The sequence below is a fragment of the Enhydra lutris genome, unplaced genomic scaffold, assembly GCF_002288905.1.
Source record: "Enhydra lutris kenyoni isolate GAN:26980312 unplaced genomic scaffold, ASM228890v2 scaffoldscaffold94, whole genome shotgun sequence".
NCBI lineage: Eukaryota > Metazoa > Chordata > Mammalia > Carnivora > Mustelidae > Enhydra > Enhydra lutris.
In genome coordinates this window covers 4,806,915-4,827,625 of record NW_019154178.1, presented here as the reverse complement: position 1 = coordinate 4,827,625, position 20,711 = coordinate 4,806,915, and the positions used below count along the sequence as shown (strand labels likewise).

The window sequence follows — 20,711 nt, the reverse complement described above, 5'->3', positions numbered from 1 at the left end:
GGCTTTCTACGGTTGCTCCGGGTTGTGACAGGTTGGGGGACTTCAGGGACGTGGGACACGGGACGTGGTCAGGAGTTTACCTTAATCCCTGCACTACGACACTTGCCCACAGCGTCAGGCACTGCAGCGCGGGGAGGGTCAATCATGGATATGAGCCCCACAAAACAAAGGTTATCCATGGGAAAATTGATTTCATCTGTATTAAACTTGAATCCCTTGGAGAAAGTGCTAGGCAGAGTCAAGAAGCAGAACCCTGGGGAGAGACAGAGGGACCAGTAGTCATTCAGCAGAGCCTGCATCCCTGTCTCGCTCACCCCAACATTTTCGATATTTCACCCCACAAGTAACCATTTGGATGTTATCTTGCACAGCCCCTTACCCAGCACACGTTCCCCCAGGCCTCCTAGTTCCAGGTAGGTGTTCTGGAAGTCTCTCCTCATCTCGTCGTCCATGGGGTACTCCACCCCCTTCAGAAGGTAAGAAGAGCAAAACTCTAAGATCCTCTCCGGGGCCCCCTTCATCATCAGCACGTGGGGCTGGATGCTGTCGTCCTGCAGGTGGATGGACACCTGGGGGCGAGAGAGGGAGACTTCTTACAGCAGGAGGGGGAGCAAGGGTTGGGGCAGAAAAGCAGGGGCAAAGTTTTTGAGGGTACAACACTAGGCTCCTCGGTCCACATGCCCCTCCCTGTTTCCTTTGTGCCCTAACTCCAGTGCAGCGCCCTCCCTCCGGTCAAGTCCAACTCAGGGTCGAGCCCAGTCCTCCTCCTGCCCGGGGATCCAACGCGCTGTTATTTGCACACAGATCTCTGCTCTTTCCGCCGGAGCTCAGGGCACAAGCAGGGTTCTCACTTCTGGAAGGCACAAGTGTGGTCCCGGCAGAGGCAGCAGGGGAGACAGGGGAGAGAACGTGGGGGCCACAGGCCTGCGTCCCCCCAGCCGGGATGCTTTGTGATCTCAGGTCAATCCACTGAACCTCTCAAAACCTTCGTCCTTTGATACGATGCGAAAGATTCTGTGCTGCTGACTTCACTGGGTTTTTATGAGACACAGTACAGTAAAAAACCCACAAAGAGCTTTGGGCTCCGCCAAACCTAACTGCTGACATAGCTCGCTGTCAACCCGAAACCTTGCCAATAACATCAATAGTCACTTAACACATATTCTGTATGTACTAGGTATTACAGGCTGTGTTCTCAGAGCAGAGTGAGCGTGAGAAAAGAAAATGTGAGGAAAATCACCAGGAAGAGAAAGTTCACGGACAGTACCGTAACTGTGCTTATTGAGAAACGTTCGTGTTTGAGTGAGAAACATCTGTGCCGTTTGGGGGTCAGATCATCTGTAAAAAAGTACTTTGAAAACCACAAAGCACAATCCAGAAATAGGCTCATCATCGTCAACCCTCTGCCACTCTCCCAGCGATGTGAGAAGTCCCAGGGGCTCGTGGTGGGGTTGGGGTTGGGGCTGGGGTTGGCATGGTGGGCTGGGAGCAGGGAAGGCCAGATTCACAGTGAATCAGAGACCACCACAAGCCAGGAGGAGAGAGGAATGAGATGCATTTCGGTTTTGCATTTTCCCTTGATCTCTGATCTGTGAGCAGGAACTGTGATGGAGTTCCTCTTCCCAGCCAGGAGCTTCGGTATGAAGGCTGTTGGGTCAGCAAACCTGCATCTTGAAAGGACGGGGCGGGGGGGGGGGGGCAGAGGGGGACGGACCACACCGCCCCAGAGGATAACCAAGGTGGGAAGCCTGTGGGTAAACTGCTGTTAAAGCCGTCCCATTAAAAACCTTCAAATATTTCCTATAATTCTGTTATATTCAAAATATGCCTAAGCAGTTAAGAGGGAAAATCTTAACTTGTTTAACCAGAAAGCTGTTAAGAGGTTTAAAAAGCTTGATTTCCTGAGTGCTTAATACGTATTTGTTCCCTATTTACTGGGGATTATTGGAGGAGGCAGCAAGACTTACGTATAAGCCAGTAACTTGGTCACAAAAAAATCAGACCTTGATAGAAATTACAGATAAAAAGATGGGAGAAGTCTGGGACTATCAGAACAGAGACCTTGTCTTTCATTTCAATCTGAGAGTGAGGAAGACACGGAGCCTGTAGGTGACACAGGGCTGGGATGGCCTGGCAGAGTGGGGGGGCTCCGCTGCCCTCGCTGCCCTCAGAGCCCACCCGCGATGGCAGTGCCCAGCTGGGTGAGCTCAGCCAGCTGGGCACTGCCTTCGAGGGTGGGCTCTGAGGGCAGCGGAGTCCCCCCACTCTGCCTGGGGACAGAGCTTCACAAAGGTGTTGGGGCCCCGCCCCGTCACCCAGCTGCTAGAATCACAGGCATGGGATACAGTCAGGTCTTCCGGGGAGCGCCTTGCAAACCCAGCCTTGTTCCACAGGAGCAAACCTTGCAGGAGCCCCAGAGACGCCACCACGGCTGCACTTCATGGCTGCAGGAAGCTCTACTGCGACTGTCACCAACCAGCCTGTCCTACCCACAGGACACTTCCTGCTGGCTCTCTCCACTGGTGATGGAGCCCCACACTCGGCCGGGGATCGGGGATCGAACGTCTCTTCCTTTACACCTGTTCCTCCCTTTACCTGCTGTTCCCTTTCTCCTTAGCTGATCCTTCCTCTTGATGGGGACACCGGGTCCCCACTGTCTCTATCCTACTGTTCAGAGGGGAGGCCCAAGGCGAAGGCAAATCTCCCACTTCCCCAAACTGGGAGGCCGCCTCCGCCCCCATTCTACCTGCATGGGCTCCGTACCTGGTACTTGTTGGTGGAATTAAAGGGGATCTCGGCCACTTTGGGGTTTTTCTCTCTCATCTCCTTCACAGAGCTGTACGACTGCTCGATGAACTTGAGGAGGGCTGACTCGGAGGCGTCCCCCGTCGTCTCCCGCTGCCAGGACGGGGTTTGCACAGTGAGCGCAAGGGTACCGCACAGGGCGAGGGGTGCGATGGGGAGGACCTGGGGACAATACCTGAGCGCCAGGATAGAGATTTCTGGGGGAGAGGGCGGGGCACACCCAGACCCCGAGGCGTCGGCTGCCCCCACGGCATCGGCTGCCCCCACAGTCCTGATACCTTAGCAATGGGAAGGTTCTCCTGGTGAGCCTTAAAGTCAGCTCGGTTGCAGAGGCCGGCGATCCGGGCCAGGATGAACCAGGTCACAGAGCTCTCGGTGAATGTTTTCCCTAGGGAAAAGCAGCGGCTGGTGAGCAGGGTGGGGGGCGGGGAGTGTGAAGCCCGAGACTTCCTCGCCTCCTGCTCGACAGGACATCCCTCGTCCGTGCTCAGGACCCAGTTGTCCTCTGTGTCCGCGCTCCCTCGGCCCACACGCCACCCCCGGCCCCACCACGGCTGGCCGCCCCACGCCGCTCGAGTCACCGGTCTGCTCCTCCCTGGTGTCGGCCTTGTATATGGTCTTGTCGAACCACATGTGGGCGACGGTCATGCGGTTCTGGGTGAGGGTGCCCGTCTTGTCGGAGCAGATGGTGGATGTGGAGCCGAGCGTCTCCACGGCCTCCAGGTTCTTCACCAGGCAGTTCTTGCGCGCCATGCGCTTGGCTGTCAGGGTCAGACACACCTGGGGCCACAAAGAGGGCTGAGAATTAGCGGAGACGAGGTCAGCTGCTCACACCAATTTGTGTTCTGGAAATCTGGTCATTTGTATCGCTTTTGTAATTTTTGGTACTTCTTTCCCTTTTGTTTCCACCCATTTCGCAATTCCACCTGAGGCCACGGTAAAGAAAACCAGGAGAGTGACTGTGCTCGTGCTTCACGGCACAGCTCGGAAAAAGGGTATTTTCCTTTACCAGGTGAACGTAGAAGACGACCTTATCTCCTGGAATATTCTGCTCCCCCCAGGACGCTTTCATCTTTGCGGCTCAGCAACCCTGTTCAAGTCAAGTTCAGGCCACCTCCCTCTCTCCAGCCCCTCCTTCCCAGGGACCATGTCGATAGCTAACCTTTCATTGTGGTTTAAGAGGGCTGGTACCAATAGTTAGAAAAAAAAGAAGAAAACAGGAGAATCCTGAAGCTGAGAAGGAATATTGCAACACTGGAAAGGACTTGAGAGATCGTTTATAAACTGGGACATTTTTGTTGACATTAATTATATGGACCATAAATTCAGTGAAGGTCAGGTGTGTGTAGCAGGTTTGTTTTAAAAACTAATCAGTTCTTGGGCTATGGTTATATCAATACAGAATTCCAATTGTGGGGTTATGATTTATTTACATATTATCACTAGTCCCGAGGTTTTGGTGCTAACCAACTGCGCCCTGAGTAGTGTTCTCATTTCTGTTTTATCTCGTACTGTAGTATCTCATTATCCATTTCTATTTGTACTGATGAATGGGAGCACCCCCCCAACAAGTGGTCAGTAAGCTAAGGGCGTGAAGACCATTTTCCTGTGAAGAGCGGCGAGAGGAAAGGGGGTGATTTCACCTCCCACTAGAGAGTTTGAGGACACATGATGGCTCCCATCAGTCAAACGCGTAATTTGTGGAAGAGAGGAAAATGACTTGTTTTGTGTCTCTTCAGATGGGAAAACTGGGACCCAACAGGAAGTCATATTTCCACTCAACGCGATGAAATCCAGCTAGAGCAAGCCCGTGGCGAAATGAGCGGAGACTGAAAGGGGAGGCGTTCCCAGGACTAGAAACACTCATCATCTCCCATGGATTATATGTAAGATATTCAAGTTTGGTGAAAGGTTGGATTTCTATGGGCTTTGAAGTCCTTTCCAATAAGAGTCTATAATTCTGAGTTAATCTCACTCTAGAAACTGATGATTAATCAAACTGACACCTGGAGATATTCAGTGATTTGACCAAGTTCACTGTACAGCCCAGACTGGAACTCACTGCTGGCGACTCAGAATCTAAATGCTTCCTGTATCACAACTACTGGAGAAGAAAGAGAAGGCACTAGAAAATATGGGTGGGGGGGAAGTCAGGGTCCTGTGGGCGCTAAGCGGCGGACACGTGTGCGCACATCAGGAGTCCTCTGCACTAGAAAGATCCAACAGCAGAAGAGATACGTGGTTTCATCCCTTGGGGCGGCGTGTCTGCCCAGAGGCCCCTCCACCTAAGCTACTCACCGTGACGGTGGCCAGCAGCCCCTCGGGCACATTGGCCACAATGATGCCAATGAGAAAGATGACAGCCTCCAGCCAGCCATAGCCCAAGATAATTGAGAGCCCGAAGAAAGTGACACCAAGGAAGACGGCCACCGCTGTGATCAGATGGATGAAATGTTCGATCTCCACGGCGATGGGGGTCTTGCCGACCACCAGGCCTGACGTCAGAGAGGCGATGCGGCCCATCACCGTGGAGTCTCCCGTCGCGATCACAATGCCCCGAGCCGTTCCTGTGGAACGAGGGGGAGGTCTGAGGCGGGGGGCGCTGCGGGCTTGTTTCTACGAGGAGAGCACTGTCCATGGTCCAGGCAAGGTGGACACTTAAGACCCTCCGAGAGCTTCTAGTATTCTATCGCCCCATATTTAGTTTACACAAGTAAGGTTCTCCCCGTCCGAAAAATCTCTGAGATTTCACAGTTCTCCGATTTTATCGACTCATGGCCTTCCCCGTCAAGGTCTTGATCACCCTTCATCTAAATGTCTTCTATTGTCTGTATGTTTCTTATTTTGTCCTGAATGGGCAAAATGCAGCTGAATGGTTTCTAGATCCCCAGGAATCAGGGTCTCCTTCTGCTAGAGTCCTCCCTCCCAGCATCTGGTTCTCCCCTCCCAGAGGTTCTCAGCTTCTCAAGGGACACTGGGCGATGCCTGGAGGCCTCTCTGCGGTCACAGCTGGGGTGGGAGGGGCTGCTCCCGGCAGCGGGCGGGTAGAGGGCAGGGGTGCAGCTCCACATCCTGCAAATGATGGGAGCGCCCCCTTACAACCCCTCCAGGGGAGAATTATCCTGCCCTAACGGTGACAGTAGGGAGGCTGGGGAGCCTTTCCGGCTGGAGCCCCTCCCCGCTCCGCCTGCTGGAACCAGCCTGACCCCTGCCGGGGAGCAGACGCCATAACAGCTGGGCTTCGGGGCCTCTCCCTCGGCCAATGCCCCCCTGCCCTGAGTCAGAAGGGGGACCTGGACATCATGTCTGGCTTTACCTGCACGGGACGCTGGCCCCTCACCTACGTGGCTTGAAACAAGGTTCTTGGCTCAAAACCATTTTTCCTGCTTTATCAAAATAATGGCTGAAATTCCTACCCTTCCAAGGCATGGTCTGAATGACCCAGAAAAGTGACGTATCCTAGAAATATCACTTATGTTAGAAGCAGAAGGGCTCTGGCTGAAAGTTCAGCTTTTCAGCGAGGCCCCTGGGAGCCCTGGGGCTCCGTGCACGCCCGACCCTCAGGCTGCCTCGGCTCTGAGAAGGGGATGGAGGCATGGAGGAAGCAGGGGGGACAGTAAAGGTTATTCAGGGAGCCTAGAACGGGAATGGGCACATCATAGGCATGCCAGTGTTGGCTTCTTTCTTTTCTTCACATGTGGGACTGGGTTGGGGGTTTCTACTCCGACAGCACCCACAAACGCTGTTTCCGGGGTGGCCTCCTGTGTGGGAGTCTGAGAGCGGGGTCCCGCCCAGATGGCCACGAGGGGCAAGTGGGGTTCTGGGAAGGAGTGGCCCCGCTGCGAGGCCCTCTGCAGATGGGCTCCCCACCTGCTGCCCGCCGGAGGGCTGCCCTCCGGAGGCATTCACGGAGGCTTGGCGAAGACGCTACGGTAACCGAGAGGTGCTGAGAGGGTTTGGGGTTTGGGGCGGGGCTGGACTATGCCACTACCTGGGTCTATTTTGTGCCAGGGTTTGGTCTAGTTCTTCCTTTTTACTCCTTCATGGGTTTCCCTATGTGCAGAGAGGCAGGATCTAGTATCGAATCCCACGTGTCTGGAGACAGGATGGGTGGGTGTCAGCCCGGGGAAAATCAAGGCCACGGGCAGGCCTCCCGTACCCCAGGCCAGACTGATGCCTCCGTGCTCCTGTATATGGCCAGGGAGACAGGTCCGGCCCCATGGAGATGCATGAGAACACAAAGACAGACGACGTCTGTATCCGCAGCCCCATCGGCCATGAAAGTAGGAGGTGAGGGTCTGGGAGAAAGGTTAGAGGTGGCTTCTCATTTGCAAAGTGCACAGACGTTTCCCGGTTCAGAGTCAGGAGCTCCTTCGACCTGGCTCCGCGCCCTCGGCCACATCTCATGTCCTTCTGGTCTTCGACTAAGGCCCCCTCCATCCCGGCCAGACCCTTATTTCTGGAGAGGGATGTCACCACCCACTTTCCTCCCCTTACCTGAATACACTTTGCTGACCAAAAACCTGCTTAAGAAGGACAAATGTGAGCAAAACTTTCCCCTAAAATTTAATAATGCAAATCTAGTGTTTTTGAAGGAAGCTTGCTAACCTGCCTCTTTCTGTCTGATCAAAATTAAAAAAATTTTTTTTTCAATATATATTTTATTTTCTGGTTGGATTCTTCTTCAGCTTTATTTTATTTTAAAGTATTTAAAAAAAAATCTTTTAAGATATTTTTAACTTAAATAAATAACTTCATGACCGGAGGGCTCACAGACCAGATAAGGGTCTGTGGAAGGAGCACAGGCTTTGGGAGAAAGACTCGCACCAGAATCCTTGAGTCTCCTCTCTCCTGCTGACTTGTGCTCTTGGATACTGCCTTTCATTTCTTTGAGCTCTCCACGTGCAAAATAGAGCTAATGTCTGTTGTGTCGGGTCGTGAGACTCAGACACGTCTGTAACATTTGGCACGAGTGAGGCATTGAATTAAAAAAAAAAAAAAGCTGTTTCTTGGATACCCAAACATTTATTCTTAAGCGTGAGTAATGGCTTTCATGTGTGTTTCAGAGAGCTTTGCTGGCCTCCTTAAGTGTGGGGGGGTTTGATGTGAGACTGAGCCCATCATTACCACCTTGGCCAGAACTGCCTCCCCCCTCAAATGTACCTTAGATTTTAGGGGCAAAGCCAAAGTGTGAGGGGGAATTCTGGTGAACTCTAATTTCCAATGCCAGTACCTCCCTGGAATAGTGACAAGTGGGGACTCCTCTCAGAAGGAGACTGCCCCTGCAGGGCTGGGTAATTTTCTGCCCTTCCATGCTATTTTCAACTTCTAGAGCCCAGTCCACTCACTGGCCATAATAATACGAGCTGACGATCACAGCGCACTTCGGTCGTGTCAGGCTTTGCACTACGCATCGTATACGTGTGAGCTCATTGAATCCACGGAAAAACCTACGAAACAGCGACTCAGTATCATCACGGTGCCCACGCGGAAATGGTGACTTTGACCCTTCACCAGTGGCTTTGACCTTTCACCAGAGTGATGGGAGGACCTAGACTGTTCACCAGCTGTTACCTACCTACTCGTTTCGAAGACGGAGAGTTCTCGAAATCTTTGTTTCAATCTCTGCTTCTGAAACTAGGCTACTTATGACACGATGCTCACCTTCCACACAGTTGGTGGAGAAGAAGCAGATGTTGCGGGTCTCCAGAGGGTTCTCGTGGGTGAACTCGGGGGAGCGGGTCTGCGGCTCGGACTCTCCCGTCAAGGACGAGTTGTCCACCTGGGAGGGGAAGGAGGATGGGACGGAAAGAGTGAGCATGGGAAGAAAGATTCCTTTACAAAGACGACATGTCTTGTCTGCCACCAGCGTCCCATTCCTGGCACGCAGGGAGAAACAAATGCACACCAGCACCTATTGTCTCCAGCCTCAAATGTGCTCCTGCAGCTCCTTGAGGTTCTGACCATGCTTCCTTTCACGGAGTCCAGCTCACTACCTAAGGCTGCCCCAGGACAGGGCTTGGCCCCTCCCGTAGCTTCCCGCATCCCCTCACCTTACACCCTTGGGAATAGATGAGCCGGATGTCCGCTGGGATTTGGTCTCCACCCTTGACTTCTACCAGATCTCCTACCACCACGTCCTCCACATCGATCTGCATCTTCTCTCCACCTCGAATCACCAGAGCTTGCTGTGGGAAGATGGCGCAGGGTCATTTCCAAAGCTTTCTGCTTCCCCTGTACCCGCTCCTATACTCCTGTTCCCGGTCTCCTTCCACCGACGCCCTTCCTTACGCAGTCACTCACCACATCACCCTGGAAGGTCTCTTTGGCAGATTGCAAATTTTTACCACCCCTGTCCTTGCAGATGGCTCTGATGACCCTCTGTCTAAGAGATGGGGGTCTATCTCTCCATCCTTACACTTAGGCAAGGCTACATGGCTGGCTTTGGCTCATAAGACATTAGAAATGTAAGGCAAGCAGAGACTTAAAAAGTGGGGGCTTGCCCTGTTGTCACTGGGAACCCCTCTACCACCATCGCGATCAAGCCTGAGCTAGCTGCTGGAGGAAGAGAGGTCAGGAGGAGAAAGGCCCCAGCTGTCACAGCCGTCTCAGCCAGCCATCCCCAGACACTGGCATGAGGTCATCTGAGACCGTCCAGCACCCCTCAGCCCAGTCCAGATCAGAACAGCCCCCCCCCCATAGAAGTGCGGGAACTGCTATGTCTGTTGTTTTGGAGCCACGAAGTTTGGGTGGCTTGTTAGGCAGCCAAAGCTAATGAATGGTCTCCAAATCCTACTTTATTTTACCAAAGCATCATCCCCTGCGTGAACTCTCATGCAAGGGAGGGATTAATTCATGTTGACACCAAAGGGAAGAGATCCTGGGCTGTGACACCAGAACATGACGGTGCTGTCGGGAAATTCTGATGCCTGCTCCTTTCCAAGTTTCCAGCTGTGTGCTTAGAAAGATCCTTCTGCTGTCCTATTATTTCCAGATGCTTAAACGTACTTTCTTAGTAGAAAATAATCTAAACGTTCAGAAAAGTGGCGAGCTTAAAAATTGTACCAAGAATAGTGTATAACCCGTACCCAGATTCACCTGTTGACATTGAACCCCTTTGGCTTTGTCCTTTGGTCACTGTCTGCACATACGCATGTGTGTGAACACTTCTTTGCCTGCACCATCTGAGGGTAGGTGACATACGTCCCGCGCTTCTATCCTGCGTCCTTCAGTGTGCACGTCCCAAGAACGAGTATGTTTATACCCACAACACAGTTGTCGATTTCGGTGGATCACGCTTCAACACCGTGCTGTCCTCTACTGTCTGTATCCCCGCCTCATCAGGTCCCCGTATGTCCTTTGCCCCATTATTTTCTTCTGAAGCACAGGATTCGGTCTCGTGTTGCATTTCATTGTTATGCCCCTTTAGCCCCCTATAATCTGGAACATTCTCACAGCTGTTGTCTTTTTTTTTTTTTTTTAAACACAGAGAGAGAGAACTTGCTTGAGGTGGGGCGGCTGTGCAGAGAGAGAGGGCGAGAGAGAATCCCAAGCAGACGCCACCCCCAGTGCTGGGGGCTGGGCTTGACCCTGAGATCATGACCTGAGCTGAAATCAAGAGTCAGACGCTTGACTGACTGAGGGGCCCAGACGGCCCCGTTCTTTGTCTTTAAGGTCATCAACATTTGAAGAATCCAGCTTCTCCAGCCTCCTCTGTACCTCCCCGGCTTTTACTAGAATGTTCTCCTTTGGGGCTTCAGATTATGTTCCTCCCATTCAGATTATGCTGGCCGGACCAGACTGCTTCATAGGTGATGCCGAGTCTTTCTCAGGGTGCTTTTTTTTTTTTAAAGATTTTTTAAATTTTATTTTATTTTATTTATTTGACAGAGAGAGATCACAAGCAGTCAGAGAGGCAAGCAGAGAGAGAGGAGGAAGCAGGCTCCCTGCTGAGCAGAGAGCCCGATGCGGGGCTCGATCCCAGGACCCTCTCAGGGTGCTTTTAACGTCTGACCCAGTAAAACCTGGGGGCCCCCACCCTCATCACCACCCTCAGTCAGTTCACGCATCGGTAGGGCGTAATTTTCCTGGGACTCCAAAAGTGTGTGTTTGGCCACATTCTACACCTCTCTCACTAGATCCTCCGTAGTAAGCCTACCTGCGGCACCATTTTTCTGAAGGACTCCATGATCTTGGAGCTCTTGGCCTCCTGGTAGTAGGAGAAGCACCCCGTGATGATGACCACGACAGCCAGGACGCTGCCCAGGTACAGCTGGGGGCAGGGAAACAAAGGGCTCATCAGGATGTCTTTTCCTTCCTCTTCACCCTCAGAAAATCCACTTGTAGTGGGTTAAGCCTCTGCCTTCGGCTCAGGTCGTGATCTCAGGGTCCTGGGATCGAGCCCCGCATCAGGCTCTCTGCTCAGCGGGGAGCCTGCTTCCCCCCTCCCCTCCTCTGCCTGCCTCTCTGCCTACTTGTGATCTCTGTCAAATAAATAAATAAAATCTTAAAAAAAAAAAAAGAAAACCCACTTGCAAGGGTAACAGCCAGGGGCTGAGGGAGAGCCCTGAGCTTGGGTGAGGGCCAGCAGGATCCAGCAAACACCCAGGAAAGCTATTCATGGCCTGGGGGGTAAGGGGAGGGCCAGGGAGGGAGCCTGGGAGAAAGGAGATAAAGAGATGAAAATTCTGGCAAGAGAAAGGGACTGCGGAGCGCTTTGATGGTCAGTCTGGAAGACAGATGATCAAAGCAGAGCACGTTTCCAGGTGGAACCATGGCTCTCGGGGAACTGAGTCAGAAGCTTGCTAGGTAAAAGGTGGGGGGAATCCAGGAGGGACCAAGGCCTCCCTTGGAAAATCCTGGGAGTACAGAGGATTCGGGCCAGAGGCCTTGAGGAGTGCAAGGCTACTGAGCGGCAGAGGGCAGGGCCAAGCAGAGACTGGGCCGGCCTGGGCAGCCGAAAACACTTACGTTGTCCTTGGTGGGCTCCTCATTGAAATGTATCTGGATGCCGTAGGCCACGAAGCAGAGAATGGCCCCAATCCACAGGAGGATGGAGAAGCCACCGAACAGCTGTTTACAGAATTTGACCCATTCTGAAGTGGTTGGGGGAGGGGTAAGTGCATTGGGTCCATCTCGTTTCAAGATCTGCTGCGCCTTTCCTGGGCTAAGGCCCTGTGTGGAGAGGAAATAGGGAAGGAACAAGCATCGGGCCACCAAACTCACAGGTGCCATTTAGGGCCCCCTGCGGGGGTGGGGGCGGTCTAGAGACCAGTGAAGCCCCCAAAGATCGCCCTGGAAAGTCTCCCAGAGTTTGCGGCACAGAACGGCTCTCCTTTATTCAGCACGGTTACACGGGGAGGATTTTCGGTTGGTGGACGGATTCACAAGACTTTGGAAGCCCTGTCTTGGGTCGGTATGTGGCAGGACAGAGTGGGAAGGGTCTTCACCCTCGTGCAGCGCGCACCCCACGAGAGGCAGCCGTCCACGGTTCGTGAGATCACGCGCAAGACGGTACGATGCCGGGGTCCAATAGCTTACGTCAGTACCACGGGGACAGTCACACTGGGGCTCGTTAACTTAGACATGGGGGGAAAGTTCCGATACCAACCCAACACACGGAGGCACAGATTCCCCCGGGAGCCTGCCTTTCCCTCTAACTGCAAGCAATGGTAGAAGCCACCGGAGGGTTAGGAAACAAACTGCATCCCCGCCCGGCACGCCCAGCTTCCCCTGAAAAACGTACAACTTGAACGAAAACAGGACAAACCTTCTGCGGGCCTCCCTGGTTATCAGACAAAGCCCCTCCGATGAAGAAAGTCTAGAACTAAGAACTTATATTTTGAGGGCCTGTAAGTTTTTATTTGTGGTCCTGGTATTAGTGGTAACAGTAGCAACAGCACTAAGGGTCAGAGTCGGAATGTGTGGTTTTACTGTTAATCCAGTGGTTCTCAAAGTGTGGCCTGGGAGCCCATGGGGTTCCAAGACCCCTTTCGACCCCTTTGGGGGCTCCACAAGGTCAGACGATTTTCACAACAGTGCTAAATTGTGGTTCGCCTTTTTCCGCTCTTGCTTTCTAGTGTATGATGGAATGTTCCAAAGGCTACATGACAGGTATCACGACAGATTTAATCCTGAACATATATGGGAATCCAGCTGTCTTCTGTTAAAAAGCTAGACATTAAAGAGGTTCGCAAAAATGTCAAACGCCCCTAAATTTTTAATTAGGAAAACTGTTATTTGTAATACGAATATTATTTATACTAATATATAATGTATTTACTCTTGTTTTTAAATGAATTAGGAAGAATTTTTTAATTTTCTCAATTTTAATGTTGAAGATGATAGCCATGGACAGATGTAACTCACATACATGAAAGCTCTTTAGGGTCTTGAGAACTTATGAAAGCGGAGAGGGGTACCCCCCCAACCAGGACTGGAGAAGTGCTGCCCCACACCCTTCTCCTTTCTATCATCTGGCCCTGGACTCTGGGGTGTACCCTGCTGGGCTTTCTGAGAAGGTGTGGGGGAGGGGAACTTGGCGGGGAGGAGGGAAGGGTAACAATATTGACCTGGAAGTTGGGGCTCCTGACTTCCAGCTCCACAGCTGCGTGGGCTGGGGGGGGCGGGGTTGGGGGGCTCAGAGTCGCTCCGCCTCCCTCAGTGGTGGCCCTGCTCACCATCGTCAAGTCCACAGAGTACTTGGCGCTCAGCTCTTCCAAGGTTAACTTGTGGTCCTCCTGCGGGGACAGGGGAGTCATTGGGGGATGGGTGGTGACCTGGGGCCGAGGGGAGGGCCTGGCCTGGGTGTGGTCTCCGGGCAGGAGGGGACGGGCTGCGGGCTGAGGAGAGCGGCTGGGGGGGGTCTCACCAGGATCACTTCCTTCTTCAGCTCTTCCATTTCAGCCTTCTTTTTTTTCCTCTTCATTTTTCTTCTCATCCTAGTCTTAGACCCCTTTTTAGGTCTTGGGCTTGGGTACTGCTCGTGAGGGGTCACAGTCCCCTTCTTTCCCCCGCGCCCCATTGTCCTCCTTAGAAACAGCTGACCCAGCTCAGCTGGCGGGAAGGGAGCCTAGAGCAAGCAGAAAAGGCAGGGGGCACCGAGGGTCGGGCGGCTGGACGGGAAGAACAGGGGAGCGAGGAGGGGAGGGCAGGGGGGATACCGCCAGGGGAGAGCGCCAGGGGAGAGCGGAGGCCAGAGGTGGGCTCCAGGGAGGGAGAGGCCGAGCCGGAGGCGGCGACAAGCAGCAGGCCAGGGCTGGAGACACGCTGAGGGCAGCCCCGTGAGGAGGTGCGGATGCTGAGGGGGCCCAGTGGGTGGGTCGGGGGGAGGAGGCCCCTGGCCCAGGCCCCATGGGCGCCACGGCAACCCCCAGGGCTGTGGTCACAAAGGCCTCAGGACAGTTCTGGCCCAGAGTCCAGAAGTCCTGTCTCTGGGCTTGAGGGCCACAGGAGAAGCGTCCACCCCAGGGAGAACGTTGGCGGGAGGGCCAGACGGGACCCAGGTCCCCGCTGGATCCTGCTGGCTTCCAGGGCTCACGGGGACCCTAGGCAGCTGACAGAAAAAATAAAGCAGGCCCTGTGTGTGAGCATGCCCTTACTGAGCCCGCTTCTCCGCCCCCTTGACCTTGAGCTTTTAGTTTTAGGAGATCATAGCAGAAAATGTCAGATCTTGGGCATTTGAATCAGTCCTGGGTTTGAATCCTGTCTCTTCCGCTTACCAGCTGTGTGGCTTTGGGCAGTTACCTAACCTCTCTGTGTCTCCTTTTCCTCATCTGTCAGAGGGATACCGACTACCTAAGGTGGCAAAAATTGGGATTAAATTGAAGTGCTCTGTGTAAGGCACAATGTCTGGTATATGTAGTATGTGATCAAGAAATAGCTTGAATTAACTATTATTAGTTTCATTTGTGGCTTAATGTGCAGCCCTTCTTAGAATAAAGCTCTGCTTTTCCGTATGACAGCACGGTATTTCCCATCTTAATAGGATGTATTTTTCTCTTCTGTTCTCCTTCTTTGACGTCTCGGTGAGTGCTTTGATAATGTTAGTTTTATTTATGTTTTCTGTGTAAATACGTCCTTCCAAAATGGATCTCGGAAGCAGCCATATAGTTCTATCATTTATAGAATTTCTCCGTGACGCATGCCACAGACGCTTTCCCTTTCTGATCTTGTCTGATATTTGTTTCACTGAGTTTGAGTTTGGCATGCGTTTTAAAAGTATGACTGCACCAAAAAAAAAAAAAAAATACGACTGCGTCAGAAAACATCATCTTGCTGCTGACGCAAAGCTCCTTCGCTATTCAGAAATAGAGATTTTCCCACCCCGCCGGGACAATGATGATCTGTTTTTTCACTAGATCGGATTGGATTTTTCTTCTCTATTAAAAACGTACAAAATAAAAACTGGAAGTCCCACTTCCCCACTGCTACTGCTGTTGACGGTGTGTGTACCTCCTTCCAGTCTTTTCTCTGTTTAGACAGACAGAATCTCAAAGGAGATTTCCTTCTCAATCTGTAGAGAATCATCTACGTGCCCTTTGGTTGTCAGTCTTTCATGTTTGCGCTGCTCTGTGTGTAATGTCTGCGACGGGCTCCGGATTCTGCCATGACCCTGAGCTGCTTGGTTATTCCCCCGCTCATGGATTTATAGGATAATTTCCTTTTCTTTTTTTCTTTTTCTTTTTTTCTTTTATTATTTACTTAACAGACAGAGATCACAAGTAGCCAGAGAGGCAGGCAGAGAGAGAGGAGGAAGCAGGCTCCCTGCCCAGCAGAAAGCCTGAGGCGGGGCTTGATCCCAGGACCCGGAGATCATGACCTGAGCCGAAGGCAGAGGCTTAACCCACGGAGCCACCCAGGCGCCCCTCCTTTTCTTTTTTAATCATTAGAAACAGCGCTGCAGTGGCAACCTCCCACAGAGCTCCCTTTACGTCCAGGAGCTTCAGTTTCCGTGGAATCAGTATCTGTTGCTGAATCATAGGGTCCTCTCATCTGAAGTTTTAGAAGACTCCGGCAGACTGCTCTCAGAAAGGGCACTTTCTGTCTCTGTCCCAGCAATGAGAGACAAGTGTGTGCTCGCATCACACGACTTTGATCTTTCTTATTTCCGCCATCGTAGTCAGTGAAATTTGATATCTTATAGTTTTAATTTGCATTTTGGATTGTCTAGGTGAGCATTTTTTCCCCTTAGAGTTAATGGGCTTTCTGGATTTGATTTTTCTTTTTCCGAATTATTCTTATGCTTTTTCCAGATTCCCATTGTTTTCTCATTCTCATGGATTTGTAGGAGCCCCTTGTCATACGCGGTACAAACCTTTTCCTACAGTCTTCGTGTGTAATGCGGCTCACAAAGCCCTTGGGAGCAAGGATCGAATTAAAGTTAAAATTGCCCAGCTCATCTGTGCATCATCTATGTGAGCACAGCCCTCAGCCCAGCCTTGCATATGGGAGGTACCCACCCCCCCTCACAAAGCAATTTAACTGACCGAGAATCGATTGAAATTATTTTTGGAAACCCCATTCTGTTCCACAGATCTTAGCTCAAAGGTCTACCTCTTCAGAGAGGCCTTCTGGTTTCCAAGCCCAATATAGCTGTCCCACCCCTCATCCCCTATCCCTACCCTTCATCCCCCATCCCCACCCTCCAGCCCCCATCCTCAGCCCTCACCACCCCCACACCCTCCACCCCACTCCCAACCCCCCTCTGCACCCTCCACCCCATCCCTACCCCCATGCCCCCTACCCTCCACCCTCCACCCCCCACCCCTCACCGAACCCTCACACCCCAACATGCAGCCCTCAATCCACCCCTGTGACCTTGGCTGTACTCCCCACCTTCTGAAACCATCTGCCCACTTGTCTGTTGACTCGTTAATTGTCATTTTCTCCGTGACCGTGACCGTGACTGGCTTCTTCTCGGCCGCATACCCAGTTCCCAGAATAGCTCAGAGTGGCTGGTCCACAAGTAGTTCCTAAGAGTATGTTGAACGAATGATGAACTTTCAGGTTTTGTCTTAATGTTTAAGGTCTTGATGATAGCTGCTTTGGTCTGCCGTGGTTTAACATCTGTTAGGGGCAACATGGTAGTCCCACAGGTGTCTGCTCGTGGGTTTCATAATTATAACAAACTCTCATATTCTTGCCCGACCCGTCCTGCAGCGGAACGTCACAACCAACAGGCCAGGCCTTGTGAAAACACGGGGAGGATTTTGATATTAGATTGAGTCTTTGGAGCAGCTTCTGCTTCTCTTTCCTCCCTTCGGCCTCCCAGACAGCAGTCGGGATTAGCCCTCCCGTATTCCTGCTTGTCTCGTTGATCTCCTCGTGTTTTCAGGTTTCTTTAGTAGGCGCCGCATGTCACGCGCGCGACATCTTGAGTGCGGTCGGGTTTGGTTCTGTCGTAGATGGAGCTGTTGGTGCTGTGTTTTCTATCTCACTGATTTCAGGGATATGTGGGATTTTGAAAGAACTGGTATCTCCTACCCTGTGCATTTGAACTCATTGCTTCCAGGTTTTGTCATTGTTGTTGCATTGTTTTGGACGACTTCCTCGGATTTTTTTAGGTATTTAACATCTCCTTTACCAAAAAAGAAATATGTTTTTATTTCTTCTGGTTTGTCCCTGTATTTAGACCATTTGGATACGAACTCCTAATTCGGGATTTCAGATGTTGCTAGCGCTTCTGTCGTGGTTTGCTGTGCTAGTTCTCCAGATGTGCTGTGTTCCTCCTCTCTCCTCAGCATCATGGCCCTTCCCATGTGCTTTTTCCTCCAACGTTTTAATCCAGAATAGATGTTGAATCTTACCAATCCCTTTCTCAACATTTTTTGGAAATGACTAATCACTTTTTTCTAGTAAATCTTAGTTGTTAGTTTTCCATGTAACATACTGTACTTGCATTCCGGGATGTACTGGTCATTCATTATAGACATATCTCATTAAATTCTATCAAAGCTGTATTTGTCTCCTACAATAGGCTGGGCAATATCATTTCCCCCCCTATATTCTAGTACAGTTGAAATAATATAAGGATGTCTTTGAGGAATTTGGGAAAAAAAATCCTCCACTGAGTTCACTGGGTCTAAGGGTTTTTGGAAGACTCATGTTTTAAAAAGTCAGTTAGTTAACATACAGCGTATTATTAGTTTCTGAGGTAGAGGTCAGTGATTCATCGGTTGCGTAAACACTCAGTGCTCATTCCCTCACGTGCCCTCCTTAGTGCCGGTCCCCCAGCTACCCCATCCCCCAACCCCCTCCCTTGTAGCAACCCTCAGTTTGTTTCCTATGATTAAGAGTCTCTTAAGGCTTGTCTCCTTCTCTGAATTCATTTCGTATCAGATGTCTTCCTTTGATAGCGATCTACTCATTTTTTCCTATTTTTTGCTGCATTCTTAGCATTATGAATATTTAGCTTGTCATCTGTCTCTGGTGAGTCATCACGTTTCCTATTCCGTAGATAAAAAGGAAAGGCCGTGGAAAGCATTTCTGCCTGGATCAGGGTTTGGCCTTGACCTCCAGCAGGACTTCCACCTTGGGCTAAGCCCTCCAGCAGATTGATGGATTTCTTTGTATCTTTTTTCTTACCAGCACCCCCTCCCCCCCAGTTGCAATCCGCTCCCTTTGCAGGGCTCTAATCACCTGGGTCTGCCCAGCCCTCCGGCTCCAACCTTCATTACCCACAGATTCCTGGCTCCCTCCACGAAACCACAGCCCCCCCAACCCCAGTTCACTGCACCACTGGGCTGACCAGGCTCCCTGTGGGCGGGCTGGCCGTCCCTGGGGCTGCAGCGAGTGTGAGTGTGGCTAGGAGGCTGGCCCTGGAACCACGAGTGAGATCCTGATTCGGAAGCACAGCGTCCTGCAAACTTTGACAACAGAATTCAGCCCTTCCAAGCTGGGGGTGCCCAGGTGGCTCAGTCAGTTGAGTGTCCAGTTTCTTGGGCTCTTGATCTCGGGGTTGTGAGTTCAAGCCCTGTGTTGGGCTCCAAACTAAAATTAATAAATAATCCTTCCACGCTGAAGTTTTCCCCTCTGGGAATTACAGGTAACAGTGGTGTCCATCCTCCTGGATTCTGGGGGTTCTTCCAGTCATCCGGCCCATCCTTATTAATTGTCCCGTGTGCATCAGGCATTGTTTTAGGTATTAAAGATAAAGGCGGTGAATAGAAGAACAAAAAAATCCCTGTGTGCCTGGAACTTACGTTGCAGAAGGAGTCAGGCAAACAAACAGAAAAAGTACAAACAACTCTATGTATTTTTGAACTGCATGTCTATTTCTATATATTTTCTCTCTAATTTGAGGTATTAAGCATTTACAAGAATGGGGAACGAGCTGCTGGGAGTGTGATTTTGCTTCATTTTTTATTTTTATTTTTTAAAGATTTGATTTCTTTCTTTGAGAGACAGCATGAGCGAGAGAGCGGAAGCAGGGGGAGCAGCAGAGGGAGAGGGAGAAGCAGACTCCCTGCCGAGCAGGCGGCCCAGTGCAGAACTCGATCCCAGGACCCCAGGATCATGGCATGAGCCAAAGGCAGACGCATAACCGACTGAGCCTCCCAGGCACCCCTGGAAGTGAGATTTTATTGGGGTGGCCTGTGCGGGCCTCTCTGAGGACAGACTGTGGGAGGAGCCCTCTGACTGGGGTGAGGGAGCTGGGCTTGTGTTCCCGGCAGCGGCACTACCAAGAAGAAAGGCCCTGAGGGGGAATTAAATGAGATGATACCGACAGGGGCCTGATAGGGTTAGGGCAGAGAATGAGCTGCAGTTAAAGCTCCCACAGCATCTGGCATGGTCACCGTCCCTGTCTCTGTCACTGTGCCCTCAGAGCTGAAATAAAGGTGCCAGCCACGGACTTCTGACTTCTCTTCCCAGATCCCATTCCTGGGAACCCCGGGGAGAAGGCACAGCCCCCAGCCAGCCCCGTGTGTGCAGCACACGCCTGCCCATCCCACCCCACCTGCCCGCGAAGGCTCCCAGAATCTGCTACTGAGGGCGGTTTCAAGGATCGCAGCTACTTTTCCCTCCGTCCCCTAACCAGCACCCAGGACAGGACTCCGCTTGCACTGCAGACTCTTAGTCGGGGCCTGACCTTGGGGCGGGAGGGGGCCTCAGCCCACCGTCTTCTTCCCCCACCCCTCTGATTAAGAGTGGCCCGATTCCTGTCTGGAACAGAAAAAACAGAAGTGGCCTTAAGGATTTGGGCTCAGATGGACTCCCCAGTCCTTCCCTGTTCAGCACAGACCTTTGTGGCTCTCCAGGGCAGGCTCCGCCTCAAGGAAGGAGGCCTCTACTCTGTCTTCTTCCCCTCTGGCTTTCTCCCCCGCCCGCGACGACAACATCGGCCCCCCAGATCGTCCACCTCCCTCTCCCCATCTCCTTCCCACACTTTGCGGCTTCCTCCTGGAGCCGAGTCTCACCACAGCTCACCACGCGTTTAATCCCACATTTCGGGACGGGGGCAAGTGTTCAGGCTCGAAATCTGAATTACGGAAGGGATTTCTTTTTCATAACGAAATGCAACTTTATTATATTCAAGTCCGTAGGTAGTACCGCAAACTAGTGCCCTCTAAAACGTCTCCCGGTAAAGGTCCTGCAAATGTGTGTCTCACCGACACAGGAGAACCGATGGTGATTAGCCCATGCATGCGCTACCTCTACGTAGATACTCCTAAAGTGCTTCAGAAGTGTTTAGGAGGACTAAATGTGCCAGCCCTAGCCATGCGGTTTAATGCTTCTAATTTGCTAAACAAATACCGTTTTTTTTTCGATTGTGCAAAGATAAGCTTTGTCCATAGTCAACACATCTCAAATTAATCGGCCCGAAGGAACATGGTTTCTCATTTAGTTTCCCGAGCCCAAAGCAACGACTCACTCATTTCAAAGTCCTTCTGATAAAGTACCAGTGG

General features: G+C 51.7%; 1 protein-coding gene across 1 annotated transcript in view; it reads right to left on the bottom strand.

Moving 5' to 3' along the window:
• LOC111138823 (ATPase Na+/K+ transporting subunit alpha 4) overlaps positions 1-13,828 on the bottom strand; it is a 28,261-nt gene extending 14,433 nt beyond the window's left edge. Inside the window, exons 1-12 of the mRNA XM_022490725.1 lie at positions 13,676-13,828; positions 13,485-13,544; positions 11,776-11,979; positions 10,964-11,077; positions 8,859-8,993; positions 8,470-8,587; positions 5,104-5,372; positions 3,387-3,585; positions 3,084-3,193; positions 2,764-2,898; positions 380-569; positions 81-253 (exon numbers count right to left, since the gene is read on the bottom strand). Of these exons, the coding sequence (XP_022346433.1) occupies positions 81-253; positions 380-569; positions 2,764-2,898; positions 3,084-3,193; positions 3,387-3,585; positions 5,104-5,372; positions 8,470-8,587; positions 8,859-8,993; positions 10,964-11,077; positions 11,776-11,979; positions 13,485-13,544; positions 13,676-13,828 (1,860 nt within the window). The remainder of the gene's footprint in view (positions 1-80; positions 254-379; positions 570-2,763; positions 2,899-3,083; positions 3,194-3,386; positions 3,586-5,103; positions 5,373-8,469; positions 8,588-8,858; positions 8,994-10,963; positions 11,078-11,775; positions 11,980-13,484; positions 13,545-13,675) is intronic.
• Between the last annotated feature and the right edge of the window lie 6,883 nt (positions 13,829-20,711).